The sequence below is a fragment of the Sturnira hondurensis genome, unplaced genomic scaffold, assembly GCF_014824575.4.
Source record: "Sturnira hondurensis isolate 20B ecotype Veracruz unplaced genomic scaffold, ASM1482457v3 Scaffold0014854, whole genome shotgun sequence".
NCBI classification, from domain to species: Eukaryota; Metazoa; Chordata; class Mammalia; order Chiroptera; family Phyllostomidae; genus Sturnira; species Sturnira hondurensis.
In genome coordinates, this window is record NW_028087485.1 from 757,856 (window position 1) to 782,443 (window position 24,588).

At 36.8% G+C, this 24,588-nt stretch overlaps 1 protein-coding gene across 3 annotated transcripts in view; it reads right to left on the reverse strand.

Annotated features, from left to right (window-relative positions):
• Positions 1-24,588, reverse strand: part of ATRNL1 (attractin like 1) — a 506,943-nt gene that overhangs the window by 267,191 nt on the left and 215,164 nt on the right. For all 3 annotated transcript variants that reach the window (XM_037063826.1, XM_037063827.1, XM_037063824.1), the window contains exon 26: positions 23,201-23,279. In XM_037063826.1, coding sequence (XP_036919721.1) covers positions 23,201-23,279 — 79 coding nt within the window. The remainder of the gene's footprint in view (positions 1-23,200; positions 23,280-24,588) is intronic.

A 24,588-nucleotide genomic window follows, 5' to 3' on the forward strand; every position in this document is an offset into this window, starting at 1 on the left:
ACCATGCAGGAAAATGGAAATGGAAGGACTTTCCCGAGGGCGGAGCAGAGCAACCATGAAGAACAGACCAGGGAGCTGCCCCCAGAAACCTCAGCAGAGATCTCCTACTCTCAGGGAAGGGGATGGTAAAACATCTCACCACCAGGAGTCCAGGAATGCTCCGCTTGGGGACTGCTCTACGCCTGCCCTTCTTCCCTTTCCAATGGAAGCGTCTGTTATGGTTTTCCTGTCCCATGTCACCACTGCGTTTCGAGTGTGGGAGAAGAGGGGGCTGAATAACCGACATTTTCACTTCAGAGTTGTCCAACAATCCGATGAGACCTTTGAGTTCATTGCTGCAGGAGGAAGCTGCGCAGCGGCTGTATTTTACGCACAAAGGGAAGGCACGATCACGCGTGAGAAAATGGATTGTAGGAAATTCTATCATCATTCACAATGACTCCTCTTCTCCCTGCCCCACTGGGTAGGAGGATGATGTCTTTTTATTTCTACTTATGGTACAGGCAATGGATTTATAACACGAATAATGGAAAGCACAAGCAGAAAGATATCTACCAAAGGAACAATAATTAGGCAGCTAACGGTTAACACACTCAAAGAAAGCAAAGTGCTAAAGCCAAGCACTTCAGACCAAGATAAAACTAGGGTGACAGGGAAGATGCAAGATGCAAGCCTGCTCCACGTGGTGAATGGAAGCACCATCCAGATGCCCGAGCAGGCCCACTCATCTGGCGGGAACGGCGCCGGCCTGCGCTCAGTCTCTGCGCCTCGGTCTGAAAGAAGCGCTTGGACCTCTGTAATTATTTTTGTCTACGGCAGTAAATCACCGGAGTCGTTTAACAATCAGACCCTTTACAATTCAGATTCATTCTCAAGGCTAGCAGAATCAATACTTCCCATTTAACCAGAACAACAATGGGCTCATTTCTTTTGCTGTGGTAGAGTGTACACCGAGAATTTTGTGGTACTAAACTGCTGTATCAGAGGGCCTTTTGGTTGTTGTTTTTGCGGAGAACCAACACACAGTTGTGTCAGCTATCATTTAGTTTCACACAGAAAATGATAAACAGCTGCAAAGCCCGTCTGTCCTGCTGCCCAAATGGAGTTGTCTGATAAGACCACTACTGACCATGAACCCCTGACCTTTCCCTAGTGGGAAGGTTAACAGCCTCATCTCTGAATAACCGCTCTGACATTTTTGATTCAATAGACTTTGGGAAAAAATTAAGTGTTACATAAACAAATTTAATTCAAAACTATGTCATGAAAAATTAAAATAAAAATTAAAGACAGCTGTTAATATTTGTCAAAATATTGCCAAAAAGCCATGAGTAGTATAATCTAGGCCCAGGAGATCTCTTAGACATTCAAATAATAAAGAAAACTGGGAAACTTCATTTACTTCATTTGTTTTTTGAAACCATTTTAAGTAGTTTTTATACAACGTGACTCTAAGGCCAGCGTGTGAGGGGTGCTCTCACACAATTACCGTCAAGGGGCCAGATACTGAAATGTGGTTCCTAAGATAATCCAATGTGCTTTCTTTATTAAGCAGATGAGAATCCCATGCCAGACAAGGATACAATGATAAAACACTGCGAATGAATATCATAACCCCAATACTGACAGAGGTGGCCCTTTTCAAAGATAAGGACTTTTTGCTCAAGATTATTGCTCAAAGAGTAATTGATATTTAAATAGATTATTGATATTCTTGGCAGAATTCAGCTTATTAGTCACCAAGCATGCTAATAATATTTAAAGATATTTGAATATATTATGTTACAGCTATGGCCTAATTTTATTCTAAATTTTTTATTTTCCCAGTATTGACCACCACCACTCACAGAGATAGGATTTTCCCTGATTTTTTTTTTCAGATTTCATTTATTTATTTTTAGAGGGGAAGGGAAGGAGAGAGGGAGAGAAATATCAATGTATGGTTGCTTCTCATGCGTCCCCTGCTGGGAACTGGTCCGCAACCCAGGCATGTGCCCTGACTGGGAATCGAACTGCCATCCTTTGGTTCACAGGCCTGCACTCATTCCACTGAGCTACACCAGCCAGGGTTGATACTTCTTATTTTGCTTGCCTTTCTCACAATAACTATGTTCAGTTTACTAAGAGCGGGAATGGAGACACAACTTCTCTAAGGCTCGATAGGAACAGTCAAATCATCTGAAAATGCGCTTCATGGGAAGTGCTACAAATGTAAGTAAATCACTTGTAGTTGTTTTAAGTCTACCTGAATTCTACACCCAGGTAGTCTGCAAAAATATCGTGGTGGCAAGTAGAAGGCACTATCATGCAGCAAGAAAAAAGGTCTCTACCACTTGCAAACCACCAGCAGGGGTGGAAACTGGCTGTGCGGTCAACAATGAAGAGAGAGTGAAACGCGTCACAAAACGTGTTGGAAACCACTCCAGATGCCAACGACATTAAACCTTCAGACATCCAGATGATAATAAATGCAACGATGCATACAGAGTTTGCTTCTCCACTTAATCCTGGCTAGGGCAGAATTCTGACACTATTCTCAGCTTCGCTGCAAATAAACATGAACATTCTTTAATGCGATGCATTCTGTTTTAAAGGTTTTACTACCCACATAATTGCTCAGATCTCAGTTCCAGCTTAGTAAACAAAATGACTTCAAAGTAGATGGCCCATTAACAATACACACGTTCTAAAATCCAACATTAAGTGGGAAAAGATGAATATGTATTATATGCTCTACCTAAATCACTTTTTAAAATCTGATGTTTTAAAACAGTATAATTTGTAAATTCTTCAGAGTAAAAGTATTTAAAAACTTTCCATTAGAACAATGAGCTTAACAGGCATTATCTATGAGTTACATTCCATTATTCTCATTATTCTCTTTAAAATCGAGTCAGACTCAATTTTATGCAGTGCTATATATTATTTCGGAGTATTATCTCAAAAAATTACCATAAGTTACAGTCATTGGAAAAAGTATTTACATAGGCTTATGAAGCAATCTCATTTAATTATAATATCCTTCTAAGTGCTCACAAAGAAGTGGTGTCTGAAACGGATAAACGAGGACAGCAATGGAAAGTTTTAGACTCCTACCCTGCCGTGAGTAGGAAAATTGTTTTTTGGGAACAGAGTGAAGCAAACTCCTTCTGGCTTTATGCTGAGCAAATAGCCAGGGCATTTCTTGGGGCTCCTAGAAATATACATTCAGAAATCAATTAAGAAACACCTGAATTAAAGCATCATCAAATACACCCCAACAAAGAAAAGCTCAGGACCAGCAGCCTTCACAAGTGAATTCTACCAAAACTTTAAAAAAGAAATGAATACTTATCATTCTTAAACTATTTTAAAAATTAATGAGGAAGGAATGCTTCCAAACTTGTTCTTCAAAGCTAGTATTACCCTGATAACAAAGCCAGACAAAGACATTATAAAAAATAGATGAAAGGCGCACATAGTTGCAAAAATCCTCAACCAAATATTGGCAAACCAGATCCAACAACATAAGAGTAAGATTACATACCATGACCAAGCAGGACTTATCTAGGGATGCAAGAATGGTTCAACATCTGTAAATTAATCACCATGATATACTGCGGTAACAAAATAAAAGATAAAATCACATTATCATCTCAAGAGAGGCAGAAAAAAATCATTCGACAAAATTCCACATCCTTTGATGATCAAAACTCTCAACAAAATCACCATAGAAGAAACATACCTCAACAAAATAAAGGCTACAGAGGACAAACCCCCAACTAATGTCATACTTAATGGGGGCAGCTAAAACCCGAGCACTTTCCCTCTAAGGTCCAGAGGACAAGGGGGCCCACTATCACCACTTCTATTCAACATAGTATCGGAAGACCGAGTCACGGCAATCATACCAGAAAAAGAAACAGAGGATAATGGGGACAAAAGGGAGAGGGGCAAGCAAAGGAACACGAAGAGAGGACTCATGGGCATGGACAATGGGAAGAGATTGGCTGTGGGAGTGAGGGGGCGGGGTAGGAGGCGGGACAACTATAACTGAACAACAATAAAAAAAAGTGTCCAAGTTGAAAAGGAAAAAGCAACACTCTCACCACTTTCAGATGACAAGATACAAATAACTGCAGGAAGATATGCCTGCTAATGGGTTGGAAGGATTAATATGGTTAATGTCCCTGCTACTTAGAACAATATACAAAATCAACGCACTACCTTTAAAATATCAATAGCCTTCTTCTCGGTACTCAAACTACTAATTCTAAAATTTATCCAGAACCACAAAAGACTATGAATAACCAATGAAACTCTGAGAAAGAACAAAGTGCAAGGTATCATGGTCCTGGATTTCAAACTATACTACATGGTGACAATTATCAAAATAATATGTTACTAGCATAAAAACAGATATACGGATCAATGAAATAGAAGAAAGAGCCCAGAAATAACACATCATTTATATGTTCAATTAATTCTAACAAAGAATGTAAGCATATACAAAGGGATAAATAAAGAGTCTTTAATAAGTGTTGGAAAACCGCACAGACATGCAAAAAATTTAAACTGGAACACATTTTCACACTATAAAAGATTAACTAAAAATAGTTGAGATTCCTAAAGCTGAGGTAATAAACCATAAAACTCCAAAAGAAAACGTAGGCACTAAATTCTTTGACATCAGCCCTGGCAATATCATTTTGTGTATGTCTCCTCTGGCAAAGGCAACAAAACGAAAAATGAACAAATTGAACTACATCAAACTAAAATGTTTTTTGCACAGCAAAGAAAACCATCAATGAAATAAAAAGGTGACCTACTGAGCAGCAGAAGACATTCACCAATGATGCATCTAATAAGGAGTTAATATCCACAATTTATAAAGAGTTCATGAATTCAACACACACAAAAATTTCAGTTAAAAATGGCTAGAGGACCCAAATGTTTTTCCAAAGACGATATGAGATACAGATGGCAAACAGACATATAAAACTATACAAATTATCATTAATTATCAGGGAAATGCAAATCAAAACCACCCTGAGCTAACACTTCACATGTTAGCATGGCTAGCATTGGGGCGGGGGGAAAAGCCCTGGCCAGGTGGCTCGGTTGGTTAGTGCATCGTCTGTACACCGAAAGGTTGAGAGTTTGATCCCTGGCCAGGGCTTGTTCAAGAGGCAACTGATCAATGTTTCTCTCTCACATTGATGTTTCTTTCTCTCTCTCTTCACCTTCCTCTCTTTCTAAACTCTCTCTCTAAACATATCCTTAAATAAACATATCCTTAGGTAAGGATTCAAAAACAATTGATCGACAGATAAGTCCAGTAAGGATGTGGAGAAAAGAGAACCCTCCACATTGATGGTGGGGTGACAAACTGGTATAACCAGTGGAAAACTGTACGGAGTTTCCCCAAAAAATTAAAAATAGTGCTCCTGTATGACCCAGCATAACTACACTCCTGGGTATTTACCCGAAGAAAACAAAGACACTGATTTGAAAAGATAATATGCACCCTCAGGTTCACTGCAGCATTAGCTACAATAGCTAAGATATGGGAACAACCTGAGTGTCTATCGTAGGATAAATGGATAAGAAGATGTGAGATCTGTGTGTGTGTCACGTGTGTGTGTATATATATATATCATATGTACATATATATCACATCATTTTATATATATAGAATATATCTTCTTTATATATATTTCACATCTTCTATATATACGAAATATATATATAATATTCATGTCTATATGATACATATCACATATATGTATGTATATATACACTGATCTATCAAATCATCATACATATATTTCTGTGTCTATATAATATGCATGTATATATACATGTATATAAATATATGTGGAAATACTACTTGGCCATAAACAAGAATGAAATCTTACCACTTGTGACAATACAGATGGGCCTAGAGGGCATTATGCTAAGTGGAATAATAAGTCAGATTAGACAAATAATCTGACAAATAATCTTATTAGACAAATAAGTCAGAGATAGACAAATGCCATATGACTTCCTTATATGTGAACAAAACAAAACAAGTGAAGAAACAAAACAGAAACAAACTCACAGATACATAACACAAACTGATGGTCACCAGATGGGAGGAAGTCAGGCTGGGCACAAGAGTGGAAAGTAATTAAGAAGTACAGACTGCTAGTTACAGCAACAGCTATCGGAATATGAAGTACAGCAGAGGGAATATGGTCAGGAATACTGTGATTATCTGGTGTCAGATGGGTACTAGACTTACCAGGGTGATCATAAGTTATATACAGTGTATGTCAACTGTAACTGGAAAATAAATTTTAAGTAAATCAACAATCAAACAGAAAAACAGACTAAGATCACGAACAGTTTGCAGGAAAAAAAAAAGGCCACTAAACATAGGAAAATATTCTTGACCCTCCCATTACTTAAGAAGCACAATTTAGAACCAGTCCGAAATATCATTTATCACTTATCAAATGGCAAAAGACAAAGTTTAAAGCATACTCTTCATACAATTGATGGAAAAATAAAGTGGCAAAGCTACTTTCTGGTTAAGGCTATAAAATTACAAATGTGACTACCATTAAGCCAGCAATACCATTTGGAATTTATATTGTAGTATATATCTACCTGCAATACATAAAACATGGCCCATACACAAAATTTCCAAAACTAAAAACCAAAAAGCAATTGTTCATCTAATCATACCACGAATCAACTACAGTACGATCACAATAGAATCTGCAGTGCAGACACTGAGATTGCATTGTTCAAGGACAACAGTGATATGCATCAGAAGATCCTTTATTTGTTCATTCTAAGATGGGAATTTTTTTACATTTTAATATTTCTGACATTAACATGCACTTTATAATCAATGCCACACGACAGTTTAATTGCCAGCATTGTTTCTTTCTTCGTGATACATAAAAATGCCATGATTTGCACTGCGTAACATCGCGGGTACAAGAAAATATAAAAACCGATTATTTTTGTGTAAGGACATGAAGCAAATGCTATCATACATTAGCAGTTGTGGATTTTGCATAAAAAAACCAGAAGGACCCACAAGGAACAACGGAGCTCTACAGGACCGGGGAGGAGGGGCTGAGAGAGGGACGTGGTTACAGTTCATGCAAACGTCCTCAACTTACAGATTTTTATTTCGTCCTAAGTTTTGAACTACATAAATGTATTACTTATGTAAAAATTATATTTAATTAACATAAAAACATATACTGCAAAATCAGTTTTAAAACATTATTCTGAAGAGTCTACATTTGCTTTTTACTCATCACATTCCATTCTCCCTAGGGTCAAATCTGTGTTTAATCAAACATTGAGAATCTGCTTTGCATTTAGGATCTAAATTCTGGCAAAGACATTTAGGGTTAGACCCAATCCCTGTAGACACGATCAATGTGTCTTTATGCTCAATATTAATTAACAATATTGCTGCCAATGTGATGTTGGCATTTTAAATCTTTAATTAAACAAAATGCGAGAACATGACTTTAGTTCCTACACAGCCTATCTTCAATTGGATATGCTTTATTTTGTTTAATGCTTCTGCATTCAGATTATTAAATTCACTTTCAATATTAATTTTTTGGCATAACAAGGAGATGAAGCAATTAGAATGTGTTCGCTGTCTTGTGAACTTCAATATTAAGAAAGGATTCATAATATCCTTTTTCCTTTAGCTGAAATAATGCATATCACCAAGATTTAATAGCCTGCACAAAGGGTGCTGGCCACTTACTATGTATGACAATGACCTCTGCCAGACGTGAGTCTATGTACCCACGCTCATAAAAAGTTATTCCACTGTTATCGTGAGCTGCCAGCTTTCAGCATCAAGTCACCTTCACTGGGAATCCAGCAAACATTTATCTTAAGAAATACAAAGAGTAATTCTAAACAAAATAATGAGGCATATTAAGTAGAGTAACAACCAGATAAGGAATGACAGTATGAAAGCTGCCACCAAATATTTCTCTCATCGAGTAGCAGAACGCTGAAGGTTTTATAAAGGTTAAACAAAAACGAACTCACAGACACTGTGACTGTTACTTGTTATGCATTATTCTCTTTCCAAGCACTTCCTGGAGAATTGATTTGGTTTTCACCATCCTAATTAACTTACTGTTATTCAAGTATCTTCTAGTTGTCCACTAATGAGCAGGTAATTTGCTAATTAAAAGATGTAAAAAACGAATGGCTTAACAAAATAAGGAAAAAATGTGTTCCTGCATGAATCCAAAGTTATACCTTAATAGAGAATTTAAGTTAGTACACAGCTATACTTTTGAGCTAAAAATAGACTGTCGACAGAGACATCAAAGTGAAACGAATCTTAAAATGCTTGATCTTCACTAGGCTGTTGCCATGCACGGCATCCCTGAGCAATTCATCTGATACACACTTTCATTTAATATACATTTTCTTAAACAGAAAACAAATTTAATTAAGCAAATCCTAATTTTGAACTAACCTGTGAAACAAAATGAGATGTTTTATCAGGAAAAAAATTATTCCAATACATCTCAAAGAATTAGTGAAACCAAGTAATCCGTTTTACCACATATATTTTTTAAAAAGAGGCTAGCAATCTGAAACAGCATTAACTCTAACTTGGAAAGTATCATGATTTCTAAACCATGATCCCAGATGGTACAGTCACCTAGCCACTTGAGTTTCTAGCCATCGCAAGATCCTACTCTCAATGTTTTAAAACCCATGAATTTTCAAAGGTGGAATATAAGACAGAAAACTGTACTTGAACAAGAATTAAATAAAAAATAACAATTGCAAAAATGTAAAAAAAAATAAAATAAAATAAAATAAAACAAACAAGCAAAATATAACCAGAGACACTGAAATTAAGAACAAACTTGACAGTAACCAGAGGGGAGGTGGGAGGGGATAATGGAGCAGGTGAAGGGTTTTCAGGAACGTGTGCAAAGGACACATGGACAAAAGCAAAGGAGGGTAAGATCAAGGGCAGGGAGTGGGGATGGCTGGGGTGGGGGGAGTAGTGGTGGGGAAATGGAGACAACTGTACTTGAACAACAATAAAAAAATAGAAAAAACATGATGCAATGCACCACGTTTTTCTAGCCAATACTGGGTAAATGCGAAACCACGGGGTTAAGCCAACGAAGCATTCCTGGCGGGCACATCCTGCGTGGCCTACCTGACCAACAGGCGTTCCATTGACCAAAACAGGATTTCAGCAGCCAGCAAATGAAATGGAGGTCACCAACCAGCGTGCAGTTCACCAGTTGCAAACGTGACAGCCTCAGTCATGGGGCAGCCTCGGGGAATCGGCGTCGGAGCCCCTGTGCAGGAACCCCTGCATTCTCCTGTCTGGAACCACAGCCAGACTGGACCTACCTCACTCGACCTGACCTTCACGTGAAACAGGATAGGGGGCACAAGATGGCAATAACATCACTATTTCTAAACACAGTATGTGGGGGAAATGCGGTGTTCTAAGTACTTTGGCAGTTTCCCTGGTTTCAACTGATTGATAAAATAACCTATAGTAGTCCATGGAGATTATAATTTAGCTCTTCCACGCTCCATTCAGACGCCTCAAATACTCATAATAGTCTCAACAGTATCATTTAGCAGCACAATTGTGCTAAAATAATAGTGCAGTTTAATTAGATTTTGCATTTCAAAGCATTTTATATACAGAAAACAATTTTATGCAACTTATGTCAATATCTTAAGATAAAAGAATCGCCAAAGGTTATATGTAAATTAGTAATTATCTAAAGGAAGCAAAGCTGATTTCCTGTTTAATTCATGTTAGCTCATCTGTTAGGCAAATAACTATTCTGAAAGTAATAAATACTCCACATCTATTTGAGATTTTTATAGTCAGTGAGATAATACACAACCAGCTTTTAAGAAAAGTGCATTTTTCTCATTTTGTTTAGGAAACTCTGGGCCTTATATAGCATTGTTTAAACAACGATCTATGGTTTTCGAAAGTCAAAGATAATGTTACAACAAGACACCAACTAGAGTCCACAATGTCAGTACTTCAGGATGTCTTAAGAGAAATAAGGAGTTAGTATTTTTAGTGAGGCACCTTAAAAAAATGCACTAGGTAGAATCTTGTTAACCTGTCTTTTATTAAAATCAATATTATTCCACAGTAATAACTTGGCAATCTTAAGAAAAATATAATTTTATACCAGTAGAAAAATTTCAGAGAACAATAATTAAAAATGACAATAGTCAAAAGGAAATTTTTCAATATAAATGATGACTTCTGGACTTGTAATTATAAACTTACATGCTCATATTTTATTTGCAAATACAGTGTGTAGGCTTTTAAATTTGCATGTTACTGTACTCTAAATTATTAGCAGTTGGAGAGATTGTGTTTCAAAATCATTGTAAGTCCACTTCCTATGCTAGGACATAGGGCCAAGGTAATAAGTACTTACTGTCCTAAATGCACTGTGCGGGGGACCAGTGGCTGCGTGCCGTGAGTCTGCAGCCTACTCGAACTCAACGCCATGGTACAAATTTATAATCACATGATATAATGACTGCACAACTACGTAGTCTTTCTACACCAACATCAAAACTAGTTCTTTACATACAATGAATGGCTTTTTATATTTAAATGAAGGAAAAAGTAGCAGAAGCCAAACTTTATTGTTATTTTCCATTTTACAACATAATCTAAAGTGTGTGCCAATGTTTTAATTTAGCTCTCTGAGATTATAATTTAGTTTGTTGTGCCTTAAATTTGTTACTGAGGTCCATCTAATCCTGCTGTTATTTTTAAAACGTATGCATAATCTAATCTCTTCTTCCCACATCCACCGGAGTCATAATGAACTGAGCCACCAGTACCTGGAGAAGCACTACTCTGGGGGTGGTTTTCAAACTTACTCTCAGAAATGACACAGCTAGAACGGTGCCCTGGATTTCTTAGAATAATCTCTTCCAAAGAATTCCTTAGTGCATGACTCTACTGTAGCAATAAATAGTAAAGAGGGAAAAATATATAACAAATGGTCAAAATATGATATATCGTTAAAAATATTAGTTTATACCTTTGACTCCTCATTAACAGTTATAAAATACTTTTAGGACAGCAACAATTTACAATTACAATAATTTAGTAGAATTTAAGAGATAAAATATTAAAATATGCTGAATGGGAAGTACAGTATGCTACAATTAGTGTAAGTAATGTGGACAAAGAGTGTATGTTCACATTTACTTCTGTTATGTACAAAATAACTTCAAAAGAATACACACGAACACCCAAAATCCTGATAACAACCAGCAGCTCCGGGGAGGAGACAGGTCAGTGACTAGGGAATGGGGTGCAAGTTTGCAATTTTGAAGCACAGATATGTCACCTACTAACAACAGCTATTCAAATAAAATGCAAACGAGCAGAAGGAGCAAGTAGACTGTTGCGTTGATGGCAGTCTGCCCGTGATTATTTCCACTAGAGGGGAGAATGATTTCTAATAGAATCTCTTCTGCTACAGAATAAAGTTTTCTGATATCACATTACCAAGGAAATGGAAAATACATCTAGAAAGAAAAGGGGGGCGGATCATGCCTGCTCCTCGTTGTTCAAGGAACAAGAACAAATGGTCACACAAAATGAGTCCAGATGGGCTATGGCAATGAAGAATCCAGCTCTGAATTGCTGGGCCCGGTTCAAAGTATTGGCCATAATGTAGCAGTGAATTTCAGACTCAGAATAATTTCTATACCAAAACAGCTAACATGTGCAATATTAGATTCATGAGTGAATCTAATACTATGTGGATTCAATATATTCTTAACGGTTTACCTAAATGTCATGATTAAAGTATATGAGTCATTTCAGTGAATGATAACAACACAAATTAGGTCATAATTATGCTGTTATCAAAAGAATATAAAAATGAATACAATACACTATGTAGCAAAAATACCAGGTAACTTCTAGATAACAGTAACTATCAAATGTCAATTCAACGTTACTTTTCAGTACAGCTGCGATTCTTGGAACTGAGAAAGAAAATACAATTCTTTCTCTTAAGAGAACACCAAAATCAACTGTAGTAGGCCATTCCAAATTATACTACTTTGAAACAGCCTCTTTGAGTGAAAATCCCCACTATAGTGAACCACTACTAGGGATGGTGGGTGAACGTCTGGACGCTTCATTCCATTATATATTTACCATTCCTTACAATATGGTCAAAGTATTGAGAAACCAATTCTTTCGGATGCTAATATTACTGTGAAAGCATGTTTACTCTGAAATCAAAATAAAAAGTGATTAAAATAACTATATACTGTACCTAATCTTTGGACAATTAATAAGGAATGCACTATAATAATTATGTTCATCCATAGTAAAATTATTTTATTTTGCTGGAAGTATTTTTTCTTTCAAATTATAACCTGTAGAATATACATTAAAAGCTCATAAACAGAAGAAATTTTAGCAAATTTACAAATTTACAAACATTGAGCAAATAAGATTATCCATACTGCTCAATTCTGTATTAGAATTACATATCTCTATATATGCCCAAGTGTTAACAGTATATAGCCAGCAAAAAGAAAGAAAAGGAAGGAAGGAAGGCAGGAAGGCAGGAAGGCAGGAAGGAAGGACCGCACGCACATGTTGGGGGAAGTTTTCACTTGGGGTCTGTTACAAATACTGCTGACCTTTGCTGTTCAGTATTTGTGTGGAACTATATTTTCTTTTCTTTTCAGTATCTGAGAATGAACTGTTGGGTAATAAGGAAACTTAATCTTTTGACAAGTTGAAAGACTGTATTACAAGCTGGCCACACCATTTTACATACTCGATAACAATGTATAAGAAATTAAATTTCTCCACACCATCACTTCATTTATTATTACCACTTGTTACTGGTGATGATTTAGTGATACCTATTAGTGAATACTGACAACTAGTGATGATGAATACTGGTGAATAACAACATGCATTATTATTGACCATGGCTACTCTAACAGGTGTAAAGCAGTGTTTCATTGTTTTGTTTTTACATTTGTATTTCCCTGATTCTTAATGTTGCAGGGCATCTTTTCATGTGTTTAATTACCATGTATATATCTTATATTGAGAAATGCCCCTTCATAATCCTTGGTCTCTGTTATTGCAATTTATCTTTTATTAGTGAATTGTAAGAACTCTTTATGTCTTTAGATACAAGTTTCTCATTAGATATACGATTTGCAAAAATCCTTTATTCTTTACATTGTCTTCTCACTATCTTGATGTTCTTCAATTTACAAAGGTTTTCAATCTTGATGAATTCTAGCTTATCAACTTTTTTCTATTGTTGGTGATGCTTTTGGTGTCTTTGAAGACTTTGCAAGGCCAGGAAAATTTATTTCTGTATTTTCTTCTAAGGATTTTATAGTTTCTCTCTCACATGTAGGTATATTTATCCTTATTGACTTAGTTTTTGTGGGTAGGGTTAAATTATGGGTCTAATTTCATTCCTTTGCAGGAGGCCATCCACTTGCCCGGCATCATTAGTTGAAAGAGTAATCTTTCCCCTTGGTTAAATCAATTGGCTATAAATGTAAGAGTTTATCTCTAGACTCTCAATTCTGTTCTATTAATCTATATATTCATTCTCATGCCAGGAGCTGCCTAAATTGATCGAGCTTTGTAGCAAGTTGAACATAGGAAGTCAGTCTTTCTGACTTTTGTTTTTCTTTTTCAAGATTGTTTTGGCTACTCAGCGTCCTTTTCATTTTTCTTTTTTTTAATTTCTTTTTGTTTTAGTATATTTTATTAATTATGCTGTTAGTTTTCCCAGTTTTTTCTCCCCTTTCTCCCCCCTCTACCCTGCACACCCCGACTCTCCAGCATCCCCCCCCCTCCTTAGTTCATGTCCGTGAGTCGTATATATAAGTTCTCTGGCTTCTCTGTTTCCTATACCATTCTTAACCTCTCCCCGTCTAGTTTATGCCTACCACTTATGCTTTGTATTACCTGTACCTTCCCCCCGTTCTTCCCCTCCCTCTCCCAACTGAAAACCCTCCATGTGATCTCCACTTCTCTGGTTGTTTACTTAGTTGTTTTTTTTAGGTTCAACTGTTGATAGCTATGAGCTTGTTGTCATTTTACTGTTCAGTTTTTGATCTTCTTCTATTTCTTAGATAAGTCCCTTTAACACTTCTTATAATAAAGATTTATTAGTCAAAACTCCAGAAAAAGAGCTAAGCAACAGGTAGGTAGACAACCTATCTGATGCAGAGTTCGAAACACTGGTAATCAGGATGCTCACAGAACTGACTGAGCTGAGCCGCAAAATGAAGGAAAAAAATGAAGGCTACCCAAAGTGAAATAAAGCAAAATATACAGGGAAAAACAGTGAAAGAAAGGAAACTGGGACTCAAATCAACAATTTGGAACAAAAGGAAGAAATAAACATCCAACCAGAACAGAATAAAAAAAAAAACAAGAATTCAAAAAAATGAGGAGAGGCTTAGGAACCTATGTGACAACTTTAAGTACTCTAAAATACAAATCATAGGGGTGCCAGAAGGAGAAGAGGAAGAGCAAGAAATTGAAAATTTACTTGAACAAATAATGAAGGAAAACTTCCCCAACCCGGTGAAGGAAATAGACTTCCATCTTTCTTATGAATTTTATGATCTACTCATCAATCTCTACAATGAAGCCAGTTGGGGTGTGTATAGGGATCGCACTGAATCTGGGTCCGTTTGGGAAGTGCTGCCACCGTGGTGGAGGAAGAGAGCCTCAGACCTCAGCTGCTTTGACCTGGCGTGCAGCCTCTGTGGCACAGAACTGGGCGGGATTGGGGTGAAGAACCAGAAATGCGGGATAGACTGACTTTGAGAGGAAATAGGAAGAAGTGGGTCATAGCTCAAATACTATAGCTTGACTTCTTTTTTTGAGATTTAGTAGATCACCCTGGACAACTATTTTTATTGGTTATATACACTTCGAACAGATTCCAGAGATTTAAAATGAATGTTTGCATGTTTTAAAAATAATTTTCACTAATTACCGTTCTTCGTCAGTTATGTCGTAGGGGGAGGGAACCCCTCTTGCTGCCACTGTGGAAGTCATGTCCTCCCATGCTGTCTTAATCACACTCCCAATCAAGCCCGTGCAGCCATCAATCCACTAACGTTGCCCTGTCAAGGTCACTGGCTGCTTCCGAGGGGTTAAATCCAATGGTCCATTTTCAATTATAATTTTACTTTACCTATCAGCAGCCTTTAAGACAGCTGATAACTCTTATACTCTTTTACACAGTATTTCCTCAGCTCCCAGGAGTCTACATTTGCTTAGCTCTTGCCCAGGATTCTTTGCTGATTATTTGCTTTCCTTCTGACTTCTTGCAACAGACTGGGTGATTTAAACAAGAGGCATTTATTTCTCATAGTTATGGAGTCTGGGAAGTCCAAGATCAAGGTGTTGGCGAATGTAACTCTTGGAAAGGGCCGTCTTCTTGGCCTTCACACAGCCACCATCTCTCTCTGTGCTCATATGACCTCTTCTTTGTGTACTACCAGAGAAAAAGCACTCTGTCTCCTCTCCTTATTGGGGCACTAGCCCTATCGTATCATAACCCTACCAACTTCATGTAAATCTAAATACCTCCCAAAGGCTGCATCTATAAATACCATCACATTGAGGTTTAGGGCATAAACCTATGAATTTGGGAGGAGACACAAACACTCAGTCGTAACATTAAATTTTAATGCCTCAGGGCTTCATCCTCCTGACAATGATATTGGGGATATCAATCACTCCCATTGTTTTAAATGCCATCTCTACAGTGGGACTCCCAATTCTATCTCTTCTGATGAGATCTGTTTCTTCATGGCACGGCCAACTTCTGCCTCCCTGACTTGTCTAATTGGATGTCTAACACATGTCTCAAACGTGACATGTGAAAACCGAACTCCTATTCCCAAACCAGTTTTACTTGGAATCAACTCCACCTCTGCTGATGCCAGATTTCTCTTCACAGCTGCTGAGGCAAGACCTGGACGTCACACTTGGTTTAATTTGTTCTCAGACCTCCCCATCCGTCTAATCCTGTTATTATTTTTAAAACATATTAACAACCTAATCACTTCTTGCCAAATCCACTGCCACCTGTTCATCTGAGCCAGTGTTATCTTTCACCAAGTATGGTATTAACAAACTCCTTGCTGGTTTCCCTGTGCCCATGGTTACCTATGTATAGTCTAGTCCTAACACAGCACATCACCATTATCAGTTGAAAATCAGGCCCTTACTCAAATTGCTTGATTCCTTGTTTGAACACCCATCGATCGTTTTCCCTCTCTCAAAGAGTAGTAGCCAAAGCAGAGTTTCAATGCCCATGGTGAATACGAGACTCAATTGTGGGCATCAGAAATAAACACATCAAGCTGAGGCTTCATCCTGATGTAACGGTCTGGCGGGGGTGCAACGGTGAAGGGGAACTCAGGGACATATAAATGTCCTTTTTAAGATCCACAGGTGACTCTAAGGGCTTACTAGATTGAGAACCACGGTGCCAAAGCCAATAAGGAGGAGAAGAATCCTAGATATAGAGAACCTGCTCTTAATGATATTAATGCATAATAAAACATAAGTCACTCTTTATATAACATAGCAACAACAATAAAAGGTTACCCTGCTGAAGCCTGGTAAGGAAAAAGCAGTGGGGGTAAGTACTTGGCATGCCCCCACTTATTTAGTACTAAAAACTTTATCGAGCAGGCCCTACCGTGTTTTATTGATTATAAGACACACTTCGTTCTCACATTTTAATAACCCCGAAATCTGATGTCTCACAATCGATGCAATTGTACAGCCACTGCCGGCCAGATGGCCATGGCATTGGGGGCGTGGACACAAACCCGATTACTCTAGTCGATGATACTACGTGAAGCAAAGAAAATATGTTTACCGGAGTCAAAAAGTGGCTTATGAAAAGCTGGATATGAGTGCAAACAAGTTTTAGGAATGCCTTAACCGATTTATTTTGCTTCGACTTTCCTTTCAATGTACACATGCGAATGATATAATCAAATCTGTATCTAAGAAATTCTCTAAACGTCCTTTCAATAAGTATAAAATAAATATTCTTAGTGGTAAGTAAGAGAGTGCTGTGACATAATTTAATTGGCATGGCCTGTTCTTTCTACAACATCAAATAATGACGGACTGTGTCACAATATTAGATACAATACGGCGTGTCCCCTCTACACCAAGCAGAGTCACACTGTTACATTGCAAGTGCTCAGTTATTGAATCGAACCTGTGGAAACTCAGGCTATTCTTGATGTTCTTTGCATGACTCAGAGAACTTGAATTTGGGATCTGACAGATTTAATTTAAAAATCAAAGCTCTCCTCCTACTAATTATAAATGCCGAGACATTGTACTCAACCCTCCTCAAACTCCTTACATAGCTCAAAGGGAAATAAGATGTGTCTTCTAACATAAGGATTAAAAGCTATTTTTGTAAAATGCCCAACTCCAGATGTTAGATCGTGTTTCCTCTACTTCCCTAAAATTCAGTTATTTGTTTGTGTTACAATTATGAAATAAGACAATCATCCTTCTTTAGCAAATATGAGTCCCACAAACCAGAGACAATCTTGGTGATTCTCTTAAAATTTCCATGCATATGAGTGTGTGTTTGAGTTTGTGTATGATTTAGACAAATAGAACCATTCTAAAACTATGCTATTCCCAGTAAAAAACATATCTTAGACACCTGTAACCTCTGAGGGCCATGATGACCATTTTATTTGTTTACTGCTGTGTTCATCTAAAAATGTGCTTGGAACAAGAGAAGTTATTCAATAAATATTTGGTGAAGGAAGGAATAAATGTTTCCTTTTACACATACTATCTCATTCCTAGTTTTCAGGTATATAATATCCCTTTATAAGAAAACGGAATTATTTCAAGAATAATTTTGACTGACATAAATTGTTCTGATATTCAGAAAAGCCCTGTATAAAATACCTTTGTATAAATATACTTTGAAAAAAGTAGGAAGGCATATATATTTAGGATATATTCCTAGAAATCTAATTATTAAATCAACAAGTGTCTCTTTTAATTTTGATAGATAATGCTTGGAGTAAACATCTTTTATTTTTGCTTGCCCAGTATAACTCTCCCTTGTTCTAGAAGCAAATTAAAATTTTACTTTGGAAAATTAGTCTTTTTTCACTCTCTCATTAATGTGGATTTTGTGGGGTTAAATCTACCCCTCAGCTCCAGAGTATTAGCATTGAAAATAGGATTGTTGAATTGAACAAATACATAAAGATACCCAGTTAAACTTGAATTATGGACAAAAAAATGAATACTTTCATATAAAAACACATAATACTACTGTTCCTTACAGGCATGTATACACCCACACACTTGTGTGTGTTTCTACGTGAGATGTTGTGGTTAACCAAGATTAAAATTCACGGAAAGGAAATTTCTTAATCTAAGTAAATAGCTGGGTCTAAATCAAAGATAATGACATATAAATAAAATATTCATATTGTATATGTAATAATAACAATTCTACACATTTTGCCTATTTTTTAGACATCAATTCTATGTAGAATTATGCAACAGTTCACATTTACTTCCATTACTAACACAACTTCCGGAAAACTTTGTAATACACTGTCTCCCTGAAAATGACACAACCAGGTCAACTGCGGGGTTCCTTAGAGAGCCGTGTATGTGCGTGTGCATCTTACTGAAACTGTTTGAAAGGTATGAATTCCCTACAGCTGGAGCTCATGGCTTTTTCTTTATGTCCAAAGCACTGATCAGTCTTCCTGGAATACTGTAAGAGATTAATACGTCTTTCCCTAACTGAGCAAAACATAAGTATTACATGTACAATAAGATACATGGGAACATGTTCACGGGTAAGAATCAGTGAACTTTCACATGTTATGCTTCTATATGTATTTGACTTTTCGATTCAAATTATTTTAAGTAGACTTATGCTAATTTTTAAAACCATAATAATAGAAATAGGCATGCTGAGTATCTATAAAGTAAAAAAAATTAAAGCAATGGAATCATATTTTGCAATTCTGTAAGATAAAACTATAAGCAGAAATAAGTTCACGGTGAGGCCATTAACTGCAAAGATAAATACGTATATCAGCACATTATTTAACAGTGGTTAATAAAAACTAAAAACTTCTTGCTTTTTGACAAATGAACGTTTCGTGGAAAGCTTTATCTAGATATTAAAATGTTTAAACGTTATATGAAACGAGATTCTCAAAGTACTGAGAAATTCTACAAGAAGTTTCATACGTTCCCTAATTAATTAATTTTCACTTCTCCGCCCCAAATGACCCCCATTTCTCATTACTCTCTTCACTCTGCTCGCCCCCTTCACTCTCCCTAAACTGGGGGTCTAAGGAGGGAGAGTAACACACTTTCTAAAACATCGTTGCATCACATTAATAACATTTAGCTGAGAACCCAATGACCACAAATTAAGCATCTCAGGGAATATTTTATCATTAATCCATGACATGTCCTTCCCAGAGTGTAATTTAATATTATTACTTGTTCTCCGTTTTTGTGCCCATAACACAGATACGGAAAAAAGAACTCATAGATAACCCCACTGTTAGTTTATTATTTTTAGTTTTGGCTTACTAATTTGAACTCCAACTTCAGGGTCGTAATGCTAAACTCAAATCTAGGTTTTACTCTGTGTGATCTGGAGTGTGCAGAAAATGTATAATACCTATTCAAAATTCAACTTCCAGTTTAAAAATAAGGATTCTAAAGCATGGCAATATTTTAAGAGACTCCTTTTAACACACACTGGCTTTTAACAACTGTTTGTGTAGTATAACAATTATTTACCTAAAATTAAATGTGCCATTAAAACTGGATGTTTTCACGCCTCTGGAATAAGCAGAAACTATAAAAGTGAACTCAGCCTCTTAATGTATTACAATATTTCCACTGGTCAATATCCATGTACTGTTTCCATTAATTAATGTAGCTTTTCCCCCCAATTTCATATTCTTCACAGAGTCATCAGAAAAATAAGTTTGGAACTTCTGTATGAAGAGGTAATATTAAAATTGAAGTCCTTTGAAGTTTCCTTTTTGAGGTTTTAAGAGTCCCTGAATTCTCGGGGGTGTTATCAAAAGGAATAACATTAATAATAGCCTTCTTATATTAAAATTATACCACAAAAAAGCATTTGTGTATTTCTGAGGAGCCAAACTTCAAAGAGTTTAAAAAGGCAATATGCCTGGTTTAATTAACACAATATATTTTTTAAATGTCCAAAGACTATTTTCACTTCAAAACACTTCTTATATTTAGAAAAGCAAGTAGTAATAGTGGTAGTAGTACAGTTCCTGGAATACAATTACAGAAGTACTAAGGAGAGAAGTCCTTTAAGCAATTTTCATTTACTGCTACAGACAAACTGCCATTCTACTCACAACCAGGGTCCTATGAGGTTTACAATAATTGGTGCATTAAGGGTTTGGACAAAGTAGCATATCCACATTAGAAAAACAAACACTAAGATCTTTCCCTTTGGGGAATATTAGAGTTAATCTAATAGTTAAAACTGAATGAAGAAAAGATCAGGTGAAAACACATTTTGACTTCCATTTACAAAAAGTCTACAGCGAGTAAAGTCTTTGAGCCCCCAAGATCAAAGGGAAGACTTTTTACTAACATAAACTTATTATCTGACAAAGTTATTATCTGCCCATATTAGCAGATCTCTCTTAGTCACCTAAATAATGTCATCTTTACTTTTTATCAACACATGAATGACTTCCAACACAGTTAGAGTTTTGTACTGAAAGAACTTAATACAATTAAATTTCAGGAGACTCCTCACAACAGTTTTTAACATGTTCTATTGCAACATGGTATGACTCTCAACAAGACTGATTTCATATTTCAGTAAAGGTAGCAGATTAAATAAAAACATGATTATTATACTCTTCAACAAAAACTCCCTGGATGCCTTTCAGAAAGGTGGGCCCCACCCTGAAGGAACACGGAGGAAGCAGCGTGATATTTACACGCACCGACCAGACCTGGCCCAAGGGCTCCCTGATCTGGCCCCTCCCTATCTCTCCAGTGCTCATTCCATGTGCAAACCTAACTGGAGAGATCTAGGCTTTTAATCAAAAGATGAAGTCATATTTTTGTTTTTAAATTCAAGCAATATCAGCTCCCCAGAGCTTCTGACAAGAGGTAATAAACAATGTTACTGCCCTGAGGTGATATGATATTAAACAAAAGCAACTTGTCGTTTTGAGAAGTTTGAGTTTCATAGGTAAATGGACGTTTCACATTAATTCTCTCACATATTTAATACTGTTTCTAAACTCTAGTTATTCTGTACAAACACTCCTAGAGTCCCAGAGACCTCCAACTGGAAATTATGTAGTACAATCCTTTCTCTTTAGAGGAAAAAAATTCAATTTGAGCACTTACCCGCATTCAGAAACCAGCTAATGTCAGAGCTGGGTATTGATCTCCACACAATGCCACAATTACGCAGCTGCATTTTATGAACTTTAGAAATCAGATATTTAAACGCTGCTAATCATAATGAAGTGGGGACCCAGGATCCCTAATTGATCCCGACTTATTTTCTAATGATTAGGGACATAAATGTCACTTACCTTTTTCCATTGTACAGAAGGCTGTCATTAACCCTGCCCACCAATTAAGTTTCCCTTTGTGTGTCTGTAATCTCACCTTAATAGGTTGTTTAACGTGTGTATTCCTACTGTTTATCTCCACAGAGAAGTCTAGTGCTTGCCAAATATTTATGTATTGCTGTTAAATAGCTCCTTTTCAATTGGATTCCTTTTCTATCATAGGGTCATAACAAGTCAATTCTCATTGAAACTGCACTGGCCGTATATAGAAACCAGAGAGGCGGGGAGGGTTAGGACGAAGGGCTGATTTGTGGGAGGGGTATCCAGTTTGTAAGTGTATTACAGGTATGCACTGAGCGGTGATGGATGTTTGAAAACAGAAGAATAATTAACCTACAACACTGTAACTTAGGATACTCTGGATTGCTGTTAAATACCTTTAAGCTTTTAGCAGGTAGGGGAAAAAGGTAAGTCATTATAGCCCCGCTTTGTATTGTTGCACAGAGTTATATATACACAGGAAGTGCAACAGCAAAGAGAAAACTAATATTAAGAGAATGTAATAATATAACAATGTTAAAACAGAAGCTTACTTTTTTGTTACATGAGGCATAGAACAGTAAATCTACTACACACTTATGCTCCTTAGATTATTATGGTTCTTTGTTTCTTTCAATTAACTAATATATACAAAGTTAAGAAACTGTATCTGATTTATTTATATGATCAGTTGTTCTGTAAAAGTATTATGCTTTTTATTAATTTTTGGATTACATGAAACATACGTAATCAATTCTGATACAGAAATGTATCAAATTGAGGTGCACTTCAAACATACTTGCATTATCCGATAATCTTAAAATGGAAAAGATTTGAGTATATAAAAAAATAACAAAACCCTAGAAGATTAAAAACCAAAAATAAATGTGTCATTTAGCACTTTCTTTGAAATTGCAACAAAGACATTTATTAAAATGAATTATACTTTTATAGTATAACTGATTACCTAAATAAAAGAGAATGCAGATTATTTTGTCAGCAGAATATTTGTATTCGTTACAGATTCTAACACAGCTAACCAATGCTTCTATACATACTGACTTAAAATGACTGTGGTAAAGTTTGTTCTGAAGCTTTAAAAATAATAGACTAATTTGTTCAATCTTAAATTACACTAGCCACGACTGGAGTTGCTCAGGGGAATTGGGCATTGGCCTGTGAACCAAGAGGCTGCTGGTTAGATTCCAGGTCAGGGCACGTGCTCGGATTGCAGGTCAGGTCCCCAGTAGGGGGTGTGCGAGAGGCAGCCGATCAATGTATCTCTGACATATTCCTGTTTCTTTCCCTCTCTTTCTCCCTCCCTTCTCTTCTCTAAAAATAAATAAAACCCATAAAGCCATACAATCCTAAATAAGGAAAGAGATGTGAAAGTTTGTATTTGACCGAGAGGTTAATTTAGCAACAGAGATGCCCGTCTGCTCGACCCCGTACCCTAAAGGTTCGACACTGCTACGGGTACCTCTCTCCGCCGAGAAGCCCAGCATGTCTGCTTGATCTTCCAGACCACGGCAGCCACCAACAGCAAGGATAAAAAACAGCTGGAGAGTAAACACAAATAGTCTCTGCTTAAAATACTGAATACATGTAATAAAAATCCGTAGAGGAGTTAAATACATACACAGTGGAGCAAAGGCAGGTTTACTGTTGTGAGTACATGAAACAGGATTTATTCCTGTAGTATTACTGATTAACTATTATGTTATTTTCCATACGAACAACTGTAAACCTACTTTTGCTCCTCCCTGTATATGCAGAAGTAATCACTTTGCCCTGGTAAATAACTCAAGCAAAAAAGGCTAAATTTGTGGTGAAATGTTTCCAAGTAAAAATGAAGTAAACAGGTAAAAAAAAATCACTTATATTTCTTGCTACAATTTATAGTCTGCCTTTCAGATTTTCTTTGTTAGAATAAACACAAATTTATAATTCTACTGGTTTTATAAAGTCACAGAAATCTATTTAGACTTGCTGAGTTATACCAGCAATTTTATCAATTCAAATAGCACAGGTTCACTCAGTTAATCTTTATGAGCAACTAGTTGAGATAGGAGAATACCATGTGGCTCTCAACTGCACGCTGATTGTAGACCCTCGTCCACCCCCCCAGGGGGCATTTGGTCATGCTGGGGGACACTTTTTATTTATGACAGCTGGGAGGGGTGCAACCTGTCTCCAGTGAGGACAGCCAAGGGTGCTTCTGACCTCCCTGCAATGCACAGGCCTTCCCCCAAGGACAAGGAAACATCTAGTCAAAATGTCAGAAGTCCTGGACCATGCTAATGTTTAAAATAAGAAATAGTTCAGTTAAACGTTTATACCTGTGGTCTACACATATTAGGTACGACATGCGATAAGCTATAATAATACAGGATATCTTGGGAGCAGTAATTTGAGACTAACAAGTCTCTAACAAATCTATGTGAATCTCATTAATTAATCCCAAGCCGGTATCAGTACTATTTCTCTTCCTTTGCTCTGTGGTTTAAAGATGAAATTACGGGGAAAAACCCAGAAGTGAGCAGACTTGAGTCACTGCAAATGCACTGGTCGCTGGTCACTATAAAAATCCTGGTCTTCGTCCTTAATTGATAACCTTGCATTCATCAATGGATCCACTCATGAGCAGTGCAGTTTTTGACACTTCCCACGCTTGTTGAGACCTCACGATGTGTTTCCTCCTTGCCTCACTTGAAGGACCCTGGGCATGCCCTTTGATGGCAATGACAGGGACAACTGTAGCACCGGTTCCCCGAGTGCTGAACACAGTCCAGACACTGGGTTAGGTTTACACTGATCATTGAATATAATTTCATAGAAACAATTTGATAGCTTATATTACTCTTATTT